The 20,797-nt window shown below is 46.1% G+C and overlaps 1 protein-coding gene across 1 annotated transcript; it reads right to left on the bottom strand.

Annotated features, from left to right (window-relative positions):
• Nucleotides 1-7,626: 7,626 nt before the first annotated feature.
• PROKR1 (prokineticin receptor 1) lies at nt 7,627-18,337 on the bottom strand. The gene is made up of 2 exons (XM_033176785.1): nt 17,700-18,337; nt 7,627-8,323 (listed from the first exon to the last, which is right to left on the bottom strand). Exons 1-2 carry the CDS (start codon nt 18,182-18,184, stop codon nt 7,627-7,629), a joined length of 1,182 nt encoding a protein of 393 aa, XP_033032676.1. The 5' UTR covers nt 18,185-18,337.
• Between the last annotated feature and the right edge of the window lie 2,460 nt (nt 18,338-20,797).

Raw genomic sequence — 20,797 nt, 5'->3', positions numbered from 1 at the left:
AATTGAACAAATCCTCACCTCAATCTGCTTTATCCTCTAATGTCCCATTGGTGTCTGCCATTGACCTAATCCGGAAAGAAACCAGAGAGACACATTGCTCAATGGTATAGTCCAAAAGTCAGTCTCTAGGTAATACAGCAAGGTAGAGAGGGGATCTAGACAGGCAAGAGTAAAATACTCTACCCAGAAGCCTTCTGATTTTCTCAACAAATGAGTGGGAGAGTATAAAGAGAGGTAGACAGGGGGAAAAAAAGAAGATAAAACTAAGAATAACTCATCTAGAGCAGATTATCACTGATGGAAGTGAAGGCTCAGTAGTTCTGAGCTGGAAAAATAATCCAAAACCCTGGGCATCACCCCCAAAGGTGGGATATGCAGCACCAGCAAAACTGAATTCCAGAATAAAACTTTTAATCAAATAGCACAATGAAGACACAGCCCACCAATCATGGCTACAAAGAGTTCTCTTACCCCCATCCCCAGCAATATGAAATGTGGAGCACCAACTCTCCAATTGAAGCTATAAACAGAGGAAGCAACCAGATAAAGAGGAAGTAGAATAAGGGAAATTCAGTCACCCTGATTGGGTCAACACACTGGGGAATACAGCTGGGTCTGTCCAAGATGAATAAAATAAAAATAATTACAACAGGAAAGATATGCATAATTATGACAAAGGAAAAGAAATCAAACAATAAGAGAGACAAAAAGGAACAGAGAGAAAAATGAACAGTCTACCATGGAAGAAAAAAAAATCATGGAAAACAAAAGGAAATAATAAACAAATGAAAATGTTTCAACTCTTAAATACATAAAGAGAATATGGAAAGCATGAACTAAGCAATACATATTTCAAATATAATGGAATAAAAAGGGCTATGTCAGAGTTAAAGAGACTCTACATGTCCAACCAAAGGTCAAACTCTGCTCAAAGGAAAACTCACTCCCTTAATTGCTTAAGATACAAGAAAAAACAAAATAAGTCTATCACTCTACTCAAGAATACGTCAAAAGGCCAACAAAATCGAAATGAGGCCAGCAGAAGCAAAATGATGGAACAAAAAGCAATAAGTAAGAGGGTAAAGCAATAGTCTTGGTAAGTAAATCTGCAATGCTGCTTTTACAGGATGTTTCTTTGTGCTTCCCAGCAACCAAAATACCCTCTCTTCTTAAGAGCAATCATTCAGGGACATAAGCTGGAATCGTGTCATTCATCTTTGTAACATCTGAGCCTAGGACAAGAAATATCTGTTAAATAATGGTGTGAAAGAGTCCTGGAACTCCAGTTCATTAGGAGAAACCTTCCCTGGCTTCTTGGATGAATCTTTGTCATGCAGATCAGAACTGGGGCCATTGAGATGGCAGAGAGATAGAAAGTCAGTGAACCACAATGCCCACTGTGGCATCTTTACAAGAAAAGTGACCAGTAAAGATCTATTGATTTAATTCCATTTAAATTTTTGGGCCTCCTCTTTCCTGCCATCTCTATTTCTCCCAATGCTCTCTCTAGTGTTTTGGCCTCCCCCAAGGCAGGTGTTCTGAACCAGTTCAGGGAACTGTGAACTTGGTTGGGAAAAAAATGTATTGCTATTCTCACTAACCTGTAACTGAACTTTACATTTCCTGCCATTATGAAGCAGGCAACAAACCACACTAGAATTAACAGTCCCTGAGACTGTTGCCAAGAGATATTTTACATCTCATTGGAGTTTGGAGAGAGGTCTCAAAATACCGTTTACATTCATTGCTACTTCAAAATCATGGTAGTTTTTAGCCTGATGCTAAATATTATTATGTAAGACATTAAAGATTTAATATAAAGAAATGAAATATAAATATTTATATAATTATACCACAAACTTAAACTAATTTGAGAATTGCATTTTAATAGAACTGATTTCTTCCGTATTCCTATGTATTTTATTGAATAAATTTGAAAGCATTATTTTGAGAAGAAGCTATAAATTTCACTGGATGCCAGAAGCTCCCAAGACACTTGAAAGTTAAGGACCTTTGCATTGCGGTCAGTTGTTATGGGTAAATGAAACTTCTCAGAGAAGGAAAAATAAAGATGGGAGTGGTGTTATTCTCAGTTTTTGAGAAAATCTGGTTAATTTAGATGTTGATTTATCACTTAATGATTGAACTTAAGGAGAAAGGTGTTTATTTGGTTAACTAGAAAGCCTAAAGAAGGGCTAAAAACATCATATAAAGGCTGCAGCACAGAGTGATTAAAAGCCTGAGCTCTGCAGTTGAACTACTGGGCTTCAAATTTCAGCGCACTTATGTGACCTTGAGCAACTTCTGTGAGTTAAGGCTGTTTCCTCATCTGTAGAGTGGGAGTGATACTTGCCCCTGACTCAGAGGACGGTATGAGGACTGACTGAGACAATTCCTGTAACATGCTCAGCTCAGCCCAATACATGGCAGATTCTCCTTGCTGTTAGTATTAAAGTCAGCCAAATTTGTTTCCAATAACCTTTCCCTTCATATTCTTTTTTTTCCTAATTATGAAATACCTCCCTCACCCCATCACACAGACCTGTTTCATACAGCCAGTTTCTCTCTGTCCTTGGCCCCTTGCCTCTATCCCATCAAAACCCTCTCTCAGATGAGGCTCTGGTATTCCTTTCTTATGCCTCTGTGCTTTCCCGTTTTTGAGCTGCCTCTACCAGGGGTGGCAATTCCGTCATTGTGTGAGAGGTCCTCCCCTCCAGGGAAGAGCAATTTCAGCCTCCAAAAGCAGATAAAAGACGTATTTCAGGCTGGGCGCAATGGCTCACGCCTGTAATCCCAGGACTTTGGGAGGCCAAGGCAGGTGGATCACTTGAGGTCAGGAGTTCAGGACCAGCCTGGACAACATGGTGGAACCCAGTTTCTACTAAAAATACAAAAATTAGTTGGGTGTGGTGGTGGGTGCCTGTAATCCCAGCTACTCAGGAGGCTGAAGCAGGAGGATCACTTGAACCTGGGAGGAGGAGGTTGCAGTGAGCAGAGATCATACCACTGCACGCCAGCCTGGGCAACAGAGTAAGACTTTGTCTCAAAAAAAAAAAAAAAAAAGAAAGAAAGAAGAAATAAATGTTGCTCTTGCCAGGTGGAATGCTCATCTTTTGCTTCTCTGCACCTTTTGCTTCTGTCCAGCTCAAGTCTCACCTCCTTCCAAAAGCCTCCCCGCTTCTCTTGTCCTCACCCGCAGGGGCAGGAGGTAGGCCTCGATGTGACTAAACTGAGCACACAGGGTCTGCCCACTCCTCTGGAAGTTCAGCCAAGTGTGGCTTCTTTTTTTTTTTGAGACAAAGGCTCACTCTGTCACCAGGTTGGAGTGCAGTGGTTCGATCTTGGCTCACTGCAACCTCTGCCTCTCGAGTTCAAGCGATTCTCCTGCCTCAGCCTCCTGAGTAGCTGGGGTTACAGGTGCGCACCACCATGCTCAGCTAATTTTTGTATTTTTAGTAGAGATGGGGTTTCACCATCTTGGCCAGGATGGTCTCGATCCCTTGACCTCGTGATCTGCCCGCTTCGGCCTCCCAAAGTGCTGGGATAACATGCCTGAGCCACCACTCCCAGCCAAGTGTGACTTCTTTATTTTTCTCCTCTGATTTCCTGGGGAGGGCAGCTATTCTCATGAACAGGGGCCTAGTGTCATTCCTTTTAGATTCCCAGCAATGCCCAACTAGGCAAGGTAAAGAAAGGGCATCTGTAAACATTTTTTAGCAGTTCTTCCTTAAAATGTCCTGGCCTCCATGCCTGTGCTGTGAGTTCTCAGGGGTAGAATGAGCTAAACTTGGCATGCAAAAGAACTAGGAATGTCTCTGCTAAACTTCTTAAGTAAGGGATCTCCAGAGAAGGCCAGACAGGGGTTGAACAGTCACCTCAAGTGTTCTTGAAAAGGATGCCGCCCTTTCTAAGACTCTGATGCTCCCTGCATCCAGGAACGCTGTGGTAGAAGAGCCCTGGACTCAGCTTCAGGAGCCTTGGGGTCTGACCCTGGCTCTCATAGTGACCAGATGTGTGACCGTAAACATATATCTTCCCCATTCTGGACTTTAGTTTTTATCAGCTGTGAAATGAGTGGTTTGAATTTGATATTCTCACTTCGACTGTAGGAAAGAGAATTGGACTCATTGTTTGTGGATATAGTCCAAAATATAACATATATTTTTCAAGAATAAGACTCATACTTATAATTTTCTGGTCATCTAGCAAATTCTTTGGCAATTCCTTTTCATAAGGAGCCTGGAACTTGTTTCACGCTTCAGGGATTGCTGGAGTGATCACCACATTGCTTTGTTCAGTGTCATTCCAATTATTTTTTAAATTGTACTCGGTAGACGAAATCTCCAAAAGCTTTACTGTAAATCTGCCGTTATACTTTAGTTATGGAAACAGTTTGATTTTACAAAATCACATCTTTATCTTTCCATATAAGACAATGTACTTATCTGTTTGCATACTGAAAGTATTTAGAGAACAGAATAGACGCACATAGAACAAGTGTCATTTTGTGGGGCTTACCACCAGTTTTTGGAGAAGCCATCAGTCGGACAGCTAGTTGGATGAAATCTGAACGTGGCATGGTATAACATAGGTTTGTCTCTTGCTCACTTTGCGTGTGTGGCTATTAAGCCTATTCAGGTTTAACCTTAGCTTATGTAATAGACATAAACAGGTCCTCAGATTTCAAGTCTTGGCACTCAGATACTAAAAAGTATTAATGGTTTTACCAGAGCAGACTTCTAGGAAGCGGATCTATAAATCAGTTAAATCTCTTTAGGATGGAGAGGGGAAGTTTGCAGCATGAGTTAGCACTGATCTCACAAATCATATGATCATGGAAACTACTTAGTGTTCACTCAAAGAACCATGTCACTACGACTAGAAAAAGGATAGGAAAGGAGGTGGAACACACAGGACATGACGCTCCATGATTTTCTATATATACAGATATTTTCATTTCACCTGATAACAACATAACACTCTCATTCACTATAAAATTACAAGCAGACACTAATATTTGGAAGTATTACAGATAGTGGAGTGAAAAATTGATACATTTTAGGCTGAAAAGCAGAGGGGGATTTGGTTGTCACATATAAAAACCTCCTGTTTAATACAATCAACTCTTGTTTAGCATTCTTAATGAAAGGGATGGACATAATGCAATAAATTGTATCATTTTTAACTTTTTAATCCAAAAGCTAACCTTCCAGATTTTAGAATGCAATATATGATTTTATATAAAAAACAAAAATGGCCTTCCAATGCATATTTGGTTTAGGCTAATATTTTAATTAATTTTATTCTCCAAGAGCATTCTGATTAAGTTGTAGGGTAAGTCTATTGGGTGATAAGTGGGAAGAAATGATTAGGTTTTTGTAATGTGTCTTTCAGGGAAATAAAGTAACTATACAAAATAAACTTTGCTGCCCAAAATAAGGAGTTGACTATATTTGGAGGGGAACATGTCACACATGCCACTTAAAAAACCTTGTAGGTGTGCTGCTCTAGAGTTAAATGAGAAAAAGACAAGTCCACGCTATAGCTCTACACACTCATGAGAATAAAACCAGACTGAGAAACAATGATCCCATTGCCTAGATTCATGCTGGCTGGGAACAGTCATGGGAAGATGATCAACACTTCCAGGATCACAAAGACACTCCGATTCTGGAGTTTCCAAAACCCTAAACTCATCTTCTAACCGGAGACTCAGCCACCCTTTCCTTTATGCATCTACGAGCAAATCTCATGACCTTGTTTGCACAGCCATGTTATTAGGCACATAATGCATACATCACTGTTAAGAAGCGCAAAGGAATAATTTACACAAAGAAAAATAGAAGTGGAGACGGCCAGGTTTCTGGATACACAAGCCAAGGTAAGAGGTTTCTCTTGTCCAGGTGCACTACACACAGTTCCTAGTCCATCCTTTTGACAACTTGTGTGGTTGAAGGCATCTCCCACGTATCGTCTCATTGGCTTCTCACAGCCACTTGGTCAGAAGGTATCACAGGTGTTACCTTTGTTCCCTCGGAGAGGCTTTGCCCAGGGCTACACAGTTGACAGACTCAGGTCTGTCTCTCAGATCTTCCAGCTCCAAAATACCAAACTCCAAAACTCAAAACATCAAACAAAGGAGGCAGGTTAGAAAGTGGGATGAGTCTTCAACAACCTGTGGGGTCACTGAAGCTCACTGTTTGGTCTAACACTACCCGTCTGTATGTCTCCTTCTTTCCTGGGTGCCCAGGGCGCCACAGACTTCTGGAAGATGCATCTGACCTGCATCCTCTGCCACTGAATCACATGACTTCATTCCCACTGAGGACTAGAAATGTGTGGCTTATCCCTCCTAAGAAGAACCCTATTTTAGAAGCAAAGCAAGTCTTAATTCAAAGGAACAAAGACTAGGATGGGATTCAGGGGCCAGTAATAAGGATATCTTGCCCTCAAATCATATCGATGAGGATACCTTACAATGCTGTCTGGTTAGGAGGGAACTCTTCATCACTCACATTTGAGAGCTGGTGAAAACAGAAAAATGAATGAAGGCCATGTCCAGGAGATACTGTGTCCATTTTCAAAGATTCTATGCTTCATAAGCATGGAAGCATGAGAGGGAAGGAAAGGACTTAAGGGGAAGCGTAATTGGTCCAAACGAAATAACAGGTGGGAACAGTGTCATCTGTATACCTGGAGAGCCTGAGCCCCTGCCGCACCTGAACCGCACTGAGCCCCGCATGTTTCCAGTTTTGCCTTCCTCTTTCGGCTCTCCTCCACTTGCATCTCCTTCCTCACTGAAGGCAAAAAGTCCATGGAGCCAGGGAATATGCCTACCCTGAATCCAGGCTTCCCCCTCTGGACTTACTCCAGGTACCCAGAACCCCGTAATTCCCTGTCCAAATGGCATCCAGGGTCTATGTATCTTCTTCCCCGGGCCAGTCCTTCTGATGAAGAGCCTTACCACCTATGTGCAGACCTCTGGGCCTGAGGGTGGCCACAGAGCAGTGTGGGAGGAAGAGTTTGCACAGAACTTGACCATGAATACTGGGATGTCCATGCACATGCATGCAAGGCCCCTCGCCATGAGAGATGAGAGGAGAAGGGCTGCACAAGGAGCCTAGAGTCTCTTTCGTATTCTCGCTCCAGTCTTGCAAATGTTAGGCATGAACTCCAGCTGAAGAATATTCCCAGAGATGGGCCAGATCAGTGTGTGATGAGTAGGTGGATGGCCCAGAGATACCCTCACACTGCAAACACACGTACTGCAATCCTAGATACCTACTCCAGTTCTTTTGTGGAAACTCCCTTATTTCTATCTGCACCACAACATTTTCCTCTGTTTAATTCCAATTTCATTTTGCCAGCTAAACGTCATCAACATATATAGGTCTTACTAGTACCTACTGGTGTGCAAATTAGACATTCAACAAATGCCACTATTGATAGTGTCTGGTCACATGCATTTTAGAAACTCTGAGCTCCTTGAAAACATGGTTCACAGAGTGGTCCATTTACTCTGCCCTCTGCCGCACACAAAAAGTTCCAGGTTGATGTGCATCCAAGCACACTAGTCAGTGTCCGCAGGACCCTGCCTTGTGCTTAAACTTTGCAAAGTCCAGGGGGTTATTTTAGTCTGATGCAGTCTACCTCTTCAGTGGCAGGCATCCCGATTGTCTTGAGGTCCAGGTCTGCACTGGACTTACCGCCATTGTAAGAAGCCTTCCAGTGGAGCAGCATGATCTTTTTGAAGTACTTGACGGTGTTGTTCTTGACGGTCACGAAGCACAGGGTGTTGATCATGCTGTTGCTCATGGCGATGCACTCGACGATGTAGAAGGCTGTGAGGTAGTGCTTCTCCTTCACGAATACGGTGGGGAAGAAGTCGCGCACGATGGTGAAGCCGTAGAAGGGCGCCCAGCACAACACGTAGGCGGTGAGGATGCACATAAGCACCAGGACCGTCTTCCTGCGGCAGCGCAGCCTCTTGCGTATCTGCTCGGTCTGGAATCCAGGGACCGCCTTGAACCAGAGCTCCCGGGAGATCCTGGCATAGCACAGGGTCATGGTGACCACGGGTCCCACGAACTCGATGCCAAAGATAAAGAGGAAGTAAGACTTGTAGTACAGCTGCTGGTCAACAGGCCAGATCTGGCCGCAGAAGATCTTTTCCTGGCTCCTGACAATGACGAGGACCGTCTCGGTGGTGAAGTAGGCGGAAGGGATGGCGATCAGGATGGACACCGTCCACACCAAGGCAATCAGGCCAGTGGCTGTTTGGCACTTCATCCGTGGTCTCAGTGGGTGGACAATAGCCAGATACCTAGGGCAAGAACACAAGTGGAGGCAGCCACTGTGAGAAATAAGTGCTGGATTTTTTTTTTTTTTTTTTGGAAACAGAGTTTTGCTCTGTCACCCAGGCTGTAGTGCAGTGAGTGCAGTGGCATGATCATAGCTCACTGCAGCCTCGAACTCCTAGGCCCAATCAATCCTCCCACCTCAGCCTCTCAAGTAGCTGGGACTAGAGGTGCAATGCACCACCCCCGTTAACTTTTTTTCATTATTTTTTATAGAGGCAGAGTCTCCGTATGCTGCCCAGGCTAGTCTCAAACCCCTGGGCTCAAGCGAATCTGCTATTTCATTTTGCAACATTCTAAGGAGCAACCAAATGGTATGTGTGGAGGAAACTCCCAGTGGTACATCGGCTTCTGCAAAAGGCCAACTTGAAGCAAACCCCAGGGTCATCTCTAATTAGCTGTGCAACCTCAGCCAAGTTTTGTTGATGCACTCTGACCCTTAGTTTCCTTATCTGCAAAAGTTTTGTTGGCTGTTAAATATTAAATGTGATAATGTATGCACTGTGCCTGGCACAGTTTTAAACCTAATATGTACTCAAAATGATAACAATTAGTATTAAATATAATAATTCCTCCCATCGGTTTCTAGCCTGGCACTGTTCCCAGCCCCTTCCTGTTCTTGGGCTGTTCATTCTAATTACCTCTCAGTTTAGAGCTAAAAGGGCAAGATAATTCAAAGAGTTGGGAGAATCTGCCCTTTCCAATGGAAACAGTGGGCAAAGGTTTTTCTTCATTCCACATTCTAAAAATTGTTGCTTTGCATGCAAAGGAGGAGGAAAAGCTTGTGGCCATGTGTCTCATTTTCAGGTGGAAAAATAGAAGGCAGTGAGAGATGAATGACTTTCTCAAGGTCACAGACCACAGGACCCTTCCTTGATAGAAAACATTTAACCCTACCTCACAGGGTTGATGTGAAAATCAATTGAGAATATACATGAATGTATTTCTTTTTCAACCGCAAAGCATCAGAGAGTAAAAAGACACTGCTTTTGTCCTTTCAAAAAAAAAAGAAAACCCACATTGCTGTTACCACAGTGGTCCAGAAACAGAGAGAGCACTTTCTAGGGGGTATGTGAGTCATTGTGCGGCATGAGAGCTGATAGCCTCTTTCCCAGAGAGAATGCACACAGCTTATGCAGAGAGCTCCGGTTTCCTGGAAGACATCCTGTGGCTGGCAGGGGGTGGAAGTTGGGGAAAGAGAGAGATGGGGAGTGAAGTGGGAGGGGATTGATTGGTCAACACTAGAAACAAACACGGTCTCACGTGTCCAGAACTTATCCCAGGTAGAGCCCAGAGCAAATGTGACCAGGGCCTGAAGGAAAGCCAAACCAGCTCTGTTTCCTTTGAAACCAATCCTTATGAAGTCATCTTTCTCGGAATTTTGATTTGAAGAGAGGTTCATTCTTACTTACTTTTTTTCTTGATTGTATTTCTGCTCTTTCTGTCCCTCTCTCACAGCCTGGGCACTCAAGCATACTGAGCATCCTTTAGAGAGTTGGCAGGAGTAAGCCTCCAGCTCTCTTCTAGCCCCCAGAGGTTAGATGAAGTAGGATGGGTTGCGCCCACTCTGGACACCCGCTGACTGCCATCCCTGGCACTCTAGCCAATCTCCCAAGCGCCAGAAGTAAAAAGGGAAATGTCTGCAGGATGTTGGCAATGCCATTGTCAATGCACGAGCGTGAGCCCTTCATTAAGACCGCAGTGCTCCTGATGTAACCAGAGCCTCAAACTAGCCCTGACTTACAATGAAAACGGAGAGTTTAGACCTTCTGCTCTCATTGGCTCCGTTGCTCTCTGTCTACCCCACCACATTCTGCTGATTACTCTGACAAAGAAATTTCCTATTTCATATTTATTCCCTGTAAGAATTTTCACCACATAATTCCATTCCTTTTCCCGATAGTAGCTACCTAAGCCTTTATGATGCTTCAAACAGAGTGTGTTTTCAATAAACATATGGGAGAGAACACCGACCTAAGACTCAGAAGACCACAAATCTAATCCCAGGTTTGCCAGAAAGCTGCTCTATGAATCTGAGTCATTTTTCTTATCCCTATAGGTTCACTTCCCTCATCTATAAAATAGGAATATTACCTAGATACTATGAGGCTCCAATGAGACACTGCACATAGCAACAGTAAGCTATTAATATACAAGGAATTACTAACATTTTAAAATGTATTTTTTTCCCAGAGCTATTCTGTATACACAGCAATTTTCCTTTACCTGTTATTGGCAAATACTCGATTTGCAAGTCCTCTCCTACTTTCTATTTTATAGGATAAACTCTATACATCAAAACTAATCTTCAGGGTAATCTGTGACTATCAGATAGTTATTTCATTCTGAGTCTCTCTGACATCACCCCAACTCCATCCCCAGGATTAGTGCCATGAGCTGTGCGGGAGGCATTCCTGATATATTTACAAATAGGCAAATTGCGGAAAACTCTTTCAAGGATTTCCATCAGCATTGTCAATGCTAGGACCAGAACTCCAGAACTCTAGCATTAGTAATGCTATGTTTGCTTATGTTTATAAAGAAGTTTACAATTTACAGAGCATTTTCAAATCCACTTTTTCACTAGATAATTCCAACCCTATTAAATAAGTAAGACAGTGACGATGTCCACTTTATAGATGAGAAAACTGAGGCTTGGGGAAGTTAACCTGCCAAAAAGCCACACAACTAGATATCAACAGAACAATGACTCAGACCCACATCTTGCTGCAAATCCAGTGGCCTCTCTGAAGGCTTTTTACCTCCTCCTTTTTTCAGCCAAGAGCAAATGATACCCCCTCCTCTTGCCCTCCTGGCATCCCAGCAGCCCTTCTCCTCTTTCCTCTCCATCACAGTTGGTTTCTAACTATTGGTGTTCCAAAAAGGGGTCTGACATGCGGCAGCCGCTTTTCTTTGCTTATGAGTATGTCCTTGGCTTGCCCTGTGTGTCTGCCACTACAGTGGCTTAGGTCCAGATTCATGTAGAGCTAACAGTTCCCAGAGAACAAGGAATAAAGGCTGCTAGACAAAGAGATGGTCCAGGCAATAACTGTGATAACAATGGGCTGGAAAAGAAGTATTTGGGCTCTGTCTCTCTTCCCAGGACCAAGTCCCGGATCAAATCATGGTAACAGTGGTCCCAGCAGCTACTAGGCTAGTCATGGAATGGGCAGAGATAACACAACCCAATCCTCAGGCCAGTGGCCCTGACTAATGAGCTCACCAGGAGGCTTCTGTGCTTCCTAAGGTTGGGTGAGATCACTCAGGCCTTAGCTTCATCAAGACAGAAGAAGAGAGCTTCTTCACAGGTATATAGACTGGCCAGTTTCCTCAGGATTCTGGGTAAAAGAGAAGTTCCCTGGAGCCCCCACATGCTGTGGGATCTTAGTGTCTACACATTAAAAGGAAACCCAGACCTGTGGCTCGGGCAGAGGTCTCTCACGATGCATTTTTTTTTTTTTTTTTTTTTTTTTGAGACGGAGTCTCGCTCTGTCGCCCAGGCTGGAGTGCAGTGGCCGGATCTCAGCTCACTGCAAGCTCCGCCTCCCAGGTTCATGCCATTCTCCTGCCTCAGCCTCCCGGGTAGCTGGGACTACAGGCGCCCGCCACCTCGCCCGGCTAGTTTTTTGTATTTTTTTTTAGTAGAGACGGGGTTTCACCGTGTTAGCCAGGATGGTCTTGATCTCCTGACCTTGTGATCCGCCCATCCCAGCCTCCCAAAGTGCTGGGATTACAGGCTTGAGCCACCGTGCCCGGCCGCATTTTTTTTTTAAGACAGGATATTGCTCTGTCACCCAAGCTGGCTGGAGTGCAGTGGCACAACAGCTCACTGCAGCCTCTATCTCCTGGACCCAGTGGTTCCTCCCACCCCAGCCTCCTGAGTAGCTGGGACTACAGGCACATGCCACTATGCCTGGTAAATTCACAGACAGTAAAAGATTATAAAAGAAGTAAGACAGAATCACAGCTCTTGAGGGGCTGACCATCTGGAGTTGCAGGTAGGACGGGACCAGGGAGAACTAGCACTTACAAACCCTGTTAAATTCACATTAGTCACTGTTAATCCTATTAAATCCACATTAGTTTTTTTTTGTAGAGACAGGATCTCTCTGTGTTGCCCAGGCTGATCTCGAACCCTGAGCTCAAGGGATCTACCTGCCTAGGGTTCCCAAAGTGCTAGGATTACAGGCATGAGCCACCGCAGCTGGCCTCATGATCTTTTTTAGTTTCCTGCTTCCCTCAGGTCTGACTCCCTCTGCCTAGCTGTTGAGACCTTCTGGAATAGATCCTATTCTTTCTGATCTCTACTGTCCTTCTGTTTCTTACCCACGCCCAACATCCCTCTCTAAGGTACCTCAGACTCACCTCAGGCATTCCCACCTCTAGGCTTTTCCGAACACTGTTTTACTCACTTTCTTGGGAAAACTTGTCTCTCCTTTGTTGATCTTCATTTGTTGAAGGACACTTAGAAGTCCACCTCCTGCATGAAGCCTCCTCTGACTACTCTGGTACATAATGATCTTATCCTTCTTTAAATTTTACTTCAAATTTATCCTTTACTTATTCTTTAACTGTTTTGTAAGTGCTAGTTCTCCCTGGTCCCATCCTACCTGCAACTCCAGATGGTCAGCCTCTTAAGAGCTGTGATTGTGTCTTACTTCTTTTATAACCTTTTGCTGTCTGTGAATTCTGGGCACCTAATAGGGTTTTCATGCAATTTCACCCTCATCGAGTGCCTGGCACTGGGTGAACAGACATGTAAAAAGCTGGCTGGACACAATGGCTCACACCTGTAACCCCAACACTTTGGGAGGTAGGGGCACAAGAATCACTTGAGACTAGTTCAAGACTAGCCTAGGCAGCATAGCAAGATCCCATCTCTAAAAAATTTTTTTTTTAAATATGAAAAGCCATGGTGACAGTTCTTACAAAGATTGCAACCTTTTTTGGGGAAACAGGACATAAATGTGTTTAACCATGAGACCAGGAAGCAGTCTGGGGCTAGATAATAAAAGTTTGGAAGAACAGGTGAAAGGGTTTGAGCCATACTTTGTAGACAATGGAGTTATTAGAGGTCTTTTAAGCAAGAGAGAGGAGACATGTACAAGACAGAAGATTAATTTGGCTGCAGCCTTGCTTACTTCCCTCGGGCCACATGGGGCCTTCTCTCTGTTCCTCTGTTCATAGAACCCGTCTGGTTTGTTCCTGCCTCTGGACCTTTGCACTTACAATCCCCCTTGTCTGGAATCTTGCTCCCTGTCTTCCCAAGGCAGGCTCTTTCCCCCTGCATCATTCATAAGCCACTTCAAAGGCCACTCCTCGGAGACCCTTCTCTTGACTACTCACCTAGAATAGGCCCCAACTAGAGTCACTCTCAACATTTTACGTGTGTGCTTGTTTTTTGTTCAGAGTATTTCTTGCTTCTGAAATTATCTTCCTCTTTTGTTTGCCTGACTGGATCTCTCTCCATCCCTTGGGTATAAACTCCAGGAAAGCAAGGAGTGTTTTTGTCTTATTCACTGTCATATCTCCAGTGCTTGCAATAGCATCTGTCACATCATAGTTACTCTATAAAAATGCATTGTTTAAATGAATGAATGAATGGAAGCTTAGGATGGATTGTCAGGGGAGTAGGGTTGACAGACGGGGAGATCAAAGAAACAATGAAGGCAGGAAGACCAAGAGGAGACTAAGATACCAGCCCTAATGAACAAATGGGTATTGCCGAGACCTGGAAGTTGAATGAATGCTGGTGAAGAAGGGAGAGCAGCCGGGGCAAAGGAGACTTTCTTCTAGGTTAGATGCCTGGGAGAACAATGGAACCAATAATATAAATAAATGCAAGCAAGTAGATGATAAATAGTTTTGTTCTAGCATTTTGTAGAAATCTTGTATTTTTTTAAAAAACCACATAATAAAAACAATAATTTCAATGAAAACAAAGGGGTTAGTGCATCAAAAATGTTCATTAGTTTATCTGCTTTTTTGCTGTAGACATTCCTATAAGGGTTAATTTAAGAATTTAGAATTATCACATCCACTGTTTATTTATTGCTTACTGTTTTAAATATTGTTCTAAGCAATTAAATAGATCATTTCATTTAATCCTCAAAGCAACCCAATACAATAGGCTTTCTTTTTATCCTCATTTTATAAGCGATAAAACGGAGGCAGAGAGAGAGAGGCCAAATAACTAACAGAAGACCCAACACACAATACAGCCAGAATTTAAACCCAGGCAGAATAACTGCTAACATGGCTACAGAAGTTCCATTTAACAAAAATAAAGGCATTTTTACAACTAAGTGTATTTGTTATAAACCAAGATAAAAATTAATTGCTCCCAACCGATCAAATCCTGAACAACACATGAGACCAGAGAAAAATTAATGATTCCTAGACCACAATTAGATGGTAACAACACATACAAATAAAAATAATTGAAGAAAAGATCACAAACATCAATAAACGAATGGGCATTGGAGCAGCCATTCATCCGCCAAGACCACTGGGCAGCCCCGTGAAGGTCCATGGTGCTTTCCTCGAGGTCTGGGTACAAGCTTCCAATCATAACCCCACTCAACCATAGCAGCCCCCACGGTGCAAAGCATTTTTTCTAATTCATCTTTCTTATTGTATCTAATTTCCGTTGTGTAAACACACTGCAAGAGAAAAGCTTGCAGTATTTCAGACAAGCTCTGTTTGGTATGAAAGGAGGTTATGAGCTTGAAGAATTTCAGTAGATGGAGACTGACTGGTTGACATAGATATCACTCTTACATGTTCCAAATAACCCAATGCCCCTTAGTGTATCCTTGTTTCCTTTCCCCTTGAAGCTACTTTCTCCTATCACTGTTACTCCATACAAGTGGTAAAATGGATCTCATCCAGGGAGTAGGGTCCCACTCCACAGGAGGCACCCCACCCCACTTTTAGTAGCTGAGCACATGTAGTTTCTTGCTAGTATGAAACTTCAGGAAATGACTCTGTATGCTTTGTCCTGTTCACGGGCTAAGAGAGAAGATGGTGGCTTCTATTTTCAGAAAAGTTCAGAGACAAAGTCCCTGGAGCTCTTCCTTGGCAGCTCTGAAGGGAACCTAGGAGGCAGGTACTCTCCTTGACTGCTCTCCTCCTGCTCCTTCTGTGGGTTCACCTGGGGTCCTTGCCCAGGTAAATGAAAAGCTGCGGGACTCTGTGATTCAGTGGAGGGAATTTGGCCAAGGAGAAGTAGCGTTCTGCAAGGATCTAGGGGGACAGACCAAGGGCTATGTAAGCTGCTAACTCCCAGATGTCCTTCCCTGGAGAAGGGAGGCAGAGGTTTCACCCCTCGGCGGTTTTACAGACAGAGGCTCCTTGGCAACCCCCTTTTCTCAGGTTATCCTTTTCGGTCATCTCACCCCTGCATGCCCTGCCTGTGGTCTCAGAAAACAAGCTCTCAGGCCGGGCGCGGTGGCTCAAGCCTGTAATCCCAGCACTTTGGGAGGCCGAGACGGGCGGATCACGAGGTCAGGAGATCGAGACCATCCTGGCTAACACAGTGAAACCCCGTCTCTACTAAAAAATACAAAAAACTAGCCGGGCGAGGTGGCGGGCGCCTGTAGTCCCAGCTACTTGGGAGGCTGAGGCAGGAGAATGGCATAAACCCGGGAGGAGGAGCTTGCAGTGAGCTGAGATCCGGCCACTGTACTCCAGTCTGGGTGACAGAGCGAGACTCCGTCTCAAAAAAAAAAAAAAAAAAGAAAACAAGCTCTCTTAGCTGTGCTCCTCCCTGGAATACCGTCCTGACTGTGAGGGCCAGGTCAAACCCCCTCAGATCCCTGAGGCCAGAGGACAGGGAGAGCATGTATGCCTCAGGCTCTCTGGGTTAAGGGACAGAGACAGGCTGTTCAGATCCAAGTACACAGAGGCCTGATTTGATGCTCAGGGTAATTGTCTCTAGACTGTAACCAGGTGCTTTGTAATGACAGTCCAACTGTGGGCAGAGGAGCTAGCAAAGATTGTCCCCCGAGGAACAAAGACCAGCCTGGCCCATTAGCACAAGTTTACACTAAAGGAAGAGACTAAGTTGAAGGAAGACATGCAAGGGCTGCTCTTCCTGATTTTATTTGTGATCACCAGAAACAGTTCTTCTGTACTATCTGTGCAAATGGACTAAAAGGTACAAAGTGATTAATGCAACAACAAAAAGTAAGTAAGCATGTGTTCTCTTTTTCTTTTCAAAACAAATCCTTCAATCTTTTTTATTTATTTATTTATTTTTTAGAGACAGGGTCTCCCTCTGTCACCCAGGCTGGAGTGCAGTGGCATGAACATAGCTCACTGCAGCCTGGAACTCCTGGGCTCAAGTGATCCTCCTGCCTCAGCTTCCCAACTAGCTAGGACTATAGGCACTCACCACCATACCCAGCTAATTTTTTTATTTTTTCAAAAGATGAGGTCTGGATATGTTACCCATGCTGGTCTTGAACTCCTGGCCTCAAATGCTCCTCCTGCCTTGGCCTCCCAAAGTGCTGGGATTATAGGCTTGAACTATTAACCACAGCCAGCCACAAATTCTTGAATCTTATTTAAAAACAGGTGATGCGGTTAAAAACAGGTGATGCGCCGGGTGCGGTGGCTCAAGCCTGTAATCCCAGCACTTTGGGAGGCTGAGAGGGGCAGATCACGAGGTCAGGAGATCGAGACCATCCTGGCTAACACGGTGAAACCCCGTCTCTACTAAAAAATACAAAAAACTAGCCGGGCGAGGTGGCGGGCGCCTGTAGTCCCAGCTACTCGGGAGGCTGAGGCAGGAGAATGGCATAAACCCGGGAGGCAGAGCTTGCAGTGAGCTGAGATCCGGCCACTGCACTCCAGCCCGGGCGACAGACCGAGACTCTGTCTCAAAAAAAAAAAACAAAAAAAAACAAAAAACAGGTGATGCTAGAAGGTCATATGTTAGTAGAGGAAGTCTTGGTGAGATAGAAACCTCCTTCAAGATTTCCAAGTTGACTCAACAGGTAACTGCTTGGAGCTTAAAGTGTTCCTCAATATCTCCTCTTACCTGTCTACTCTAGACCTTGAAAGGTATAACATCTAGGAAAACATCCATAGCAGGGGAGATCAAAAGCTTCCCATCACCCAGCTCTAGAGGGCTCTGCTGCCTTCTGTCTGAACAAAGCTGGAAAAGGAGAACTCTTCTCACTGTCAGTCAATGGGCAAGCTTTTGAGTCCCCCATGCATCCACATCTAGGGTGAATAGAGACACCTCTCATCAATCTGCAACTGCAGTACAGGAGGGGGCAATTCCAATGCTCCTTCCTCCCTGACCGCCTTTGTTGCCCCCACTGCTGCTGCACTCACCTGTCAATGGCAATGGCCAGCAGGGCATTGGTGGAGACATAGAGAGAGACAGTGCGCAGGTAGTTGACAGAGGTGCACAGGACGTGGCCGTGCTCCCAGGAGAGCTGGCGCACCACATAGTAGTCCATCTCAAAGGGGCAGCAGACAATGGCCACCAGGAAATCCGAGATGGCCAGGTTGGCGATGAGCAGGTTGGTGAGATTGCGCAGTTTCTTGTAGCGGACCAGGGCAGCGATAAAGATGAAGTTGCCAATGCCGCAGACCAGCATAATGCCCACCAGGGCCATCCCAATGACAATCTTGGCAGCAAAGAACGTCCGGGAATTGGTCACATCCTCATCTTCATCCAAAGGCATATCATAGTCACCATAGCTGAAGTTGAATGGGAGGGAAGCGGCATGGTCTCCATGAGGGTTGAGCGCAGAAAGGAAGCTGGTGGAGGTGTTGGTGGCATTGTCATCCATGAACCCCATGGTGGTCTCCATCTGGCCAGGTGGTGCTGTGAGCAACACTGCTCAGAATTCCCCGGGGCAATGTCTGCAAGGCTGATATCACCCCTCTCTGCTATCAGCCAGCTCTCCATTAATGAGTCAGAATGTCTCTGCCAGCATCTTTGGGGTATGGTGTCTGAGCTCCATTCTAAACCTTTGAAAGACATGCAAACAGTTGGCTATATGTTAGAGTAAAGCTTGCCAAATTTAAAACCACCCTGTAACCTAAGCAGACTTATTAGCTACCTGCCCAGAGTGAACATAGGGTGATGGAGTAGAAATAAAGGAACCAATGGGAGAAAACAAATGAAAACCACATGCTCAATTAGGGAAGGGTGGATTGCTATAGAGACAATCAAGCACTGGCTCAGTTTATTTCTATTCCACTGAAGACTCTGAAATGTTGCACCTTTTCTCAAGGACAAAAGTTGGGAGTGTGGGGAGGCTGAAGAGTAAGAAATTACTTTAAATGCTCTTTAAGAGGGAGGGCTTTCAGACAAGCCTGTCTGCTCTCCTTGCTCTTCTGGCAAAACATGGCTCTAAAATCACGAGCCATAGAACAGCCACCTTCCTCTCTCTTTGCTGGACTTCGTGTTCCCACATCAGAACCTGCTGTGACCCTAGAAACTGGAAACAGCATTTATGAAGGTCTGTCCCCAGGCAGAAGCTGTAGGGTAAAGTCACAACCTGTGACTAACCAAGTGATGAGAATGGGGACTCTAGAGCAAAATTTTTCCTTGGTTGGTTGAGTGTCCAGAGGTAAATAGCTTAAACACTCAGAGGTTCAACATCTGCCCGGCAGGAGATCAATAATGTCTGCACAGCCTGGAGGAGAGTGTTACACCCTAGAACTGCAAGGAGTTACTACTGAGCTCTCAGGCCTCCTCCGTCAGTTGCAAGGAAGGGGAGCCAAATCCTGATACAGGGACTCCACCGCATCACACAATGGGGCAGGGGTGAGGGGTCTGGGGGAGTGTCAGCTGCCCTGGTGGGGACAGGGAGGCAGCCAGAGTCCCCCTATCCCCTGCCCTCTCCCTGCAGTCCCTCCCAAACCCTGAAGACATCAGACCAGCAAGTGGGACATAGAAGGAGGGCTGAGGTCTGGAGAGCACCCTAAGACAAATGTCAGGAGAACAGAGGGAAGAATGCAAGTCTGAGTTTCCTGGGAAAGGGAGATGAGGAAAACGCCCAGGACCCGACCCTCCCCACCCCCAGGAAAGCCTGCTCTCCATATTCCTCCAAGGCAAAACATCTGGAGCCTGTCTTCTTGGGGCCAGGGTTAAAGTCCCTCTGTGCCCCAGTGAGGCTCAGCCCCACTGCTGCCTCTCCTTGCCTCTCTTTCCCAACTCCTTACCCTGATTTTTTCCTTCCTCTGAGCTTTCAATTCTGTTTGGCTCAGCCCTTGCCCTCTGCACCTGTCAGGGAGGAGAAGTAGAACTCAGCGGAAAAGAAGGAGGTGGGCAGGCTTGGAGCCCAGGCGAGACAGGCCCCACTCCTTGCAGGTCCCCTGGGTCACAGGGGCATGCCACTCCTGGGGGGGTACCCCTACAAGCATGCTACCTGAAGGCTCAAAGTAGTGTTTATAAAAGCAAAGAATATAGAAACTTCGAGGGTGGAGAGGAGGGCGTCACGAGATTAAGGATGAATGTCCAGCCGTCTTTTCTCCTTTATTCTCACCGTTCAGAGGGGAACCCCAGTCCTACCCCCATCTGGTGACTTCTCAATCGCTGGGAGCCTCTCTCACAAACCCCTGCTGACAAGTCCCCCGCCAGCTCCCAACTTTCTCCCTGGAGCCTGGGCGGCTTCCCCTAAGGACAGAGGAGGGGAAGCCTGGCTCTTCCGAAGAAACGCACAGGAGTGAATCCCTTGCAAAGCCCCCTCTTCACTCAGAAGCTCCCGCACCCCATGGCCGCAGCCGGTGGAGCACAGGGTCCCTGGAGCATCCTCCCCGGGAGGGCGGGCTCTGTACCTGCGGCATCGCGGAGCCCAGCGGGCAAGGTCGGCGTTTCTTATTCCGGGGCCGTAATAGGAGACGCTTCTTCCAGAAGCCTGCAGGCGGAGGGCAGGTCCCCGCTCCCTTCCTCCTCCGCTCGGGGCTCTTTCCTGGCTCTGGCTGGGGAGTTACGCTCGCGCCGCCGCTGCAGATCCCCTGGCCCGGCCCGCCCCGGACTCCCTGTCCCCGCCTCCGGTGGCCGTGGGGCGCCGAGGTGCGAGCTCCAGGAGAGGCGTGTCGGGGGTTGCCCGGGCCAGCAGGGCTGCGGAGGCCGGGATCGCCCTGGACTGGAGTGTCCGGAGCGCCCAGGCTGCCGCTTGCTACTAGGACGTGCGAGAGGGAGCCGAGCCAGGCGAGCGGCGCGTTGCCCGGCTCAGGCTTCGAAACGGCCGCCCGGGGCAGGAACGGGGCCTCTGGGGCTCCGGGCAGGGCTCTGCGTCAACCCCGAGCCGGGGGCACCCATGCGGGGCGGCTGTGCCCGCCTCGGGGCACCGGGCTCCTCGGCGGCTCACCTTGGCAGCCCAGCGCCGTCTGAGTGGGCAGATACGGCCCCACTCAGCCGCGAGCTTGCAAAGGACCGAGGAGCCTCCCCCGCTGTCCACACACCTCCTCAG

The sequence above is a fragment of the Trachypithecus francoisi genome, unplaced genomic scaffold (genome assembly GCF_009764315.1).
Source record: "Trachypithecus francoisi isolate TF-2019V2 unplaced genomic scaffold, Tfra_2.0 Lachesis_group17, whole genome shotgun sequence".
Classification (NCBI taxonomy): Eukaryota; Metazoa; Chordata; class Mammalia; order Primates; family Cercopithecidae; genus Trachypithecus; species Trachypithecus francoisi.
The sequence above is the reverse complement of the archived record's forward strand: the minus strand, read 5'-3'. Positions and strand labels throughout refer to the sequence as shown.

Excerpts from the sequence above, each read along its gene's own strand:
- PROKR1 (XM_033176785.1), bottom strand. The coding sequence starts at position 18,184 with ATGGAGACCACCATGGGGTTCATGGATGACAATGCCACCAACACCTCC. Across the intron at positions 8,324-17,699 it reads CTGGCCATTGCCATTGACAG|GTATCTGGCTATTGTCCACC; the intron begins GTGAGTGCAGCA and ends TTCTTGCCCTAG.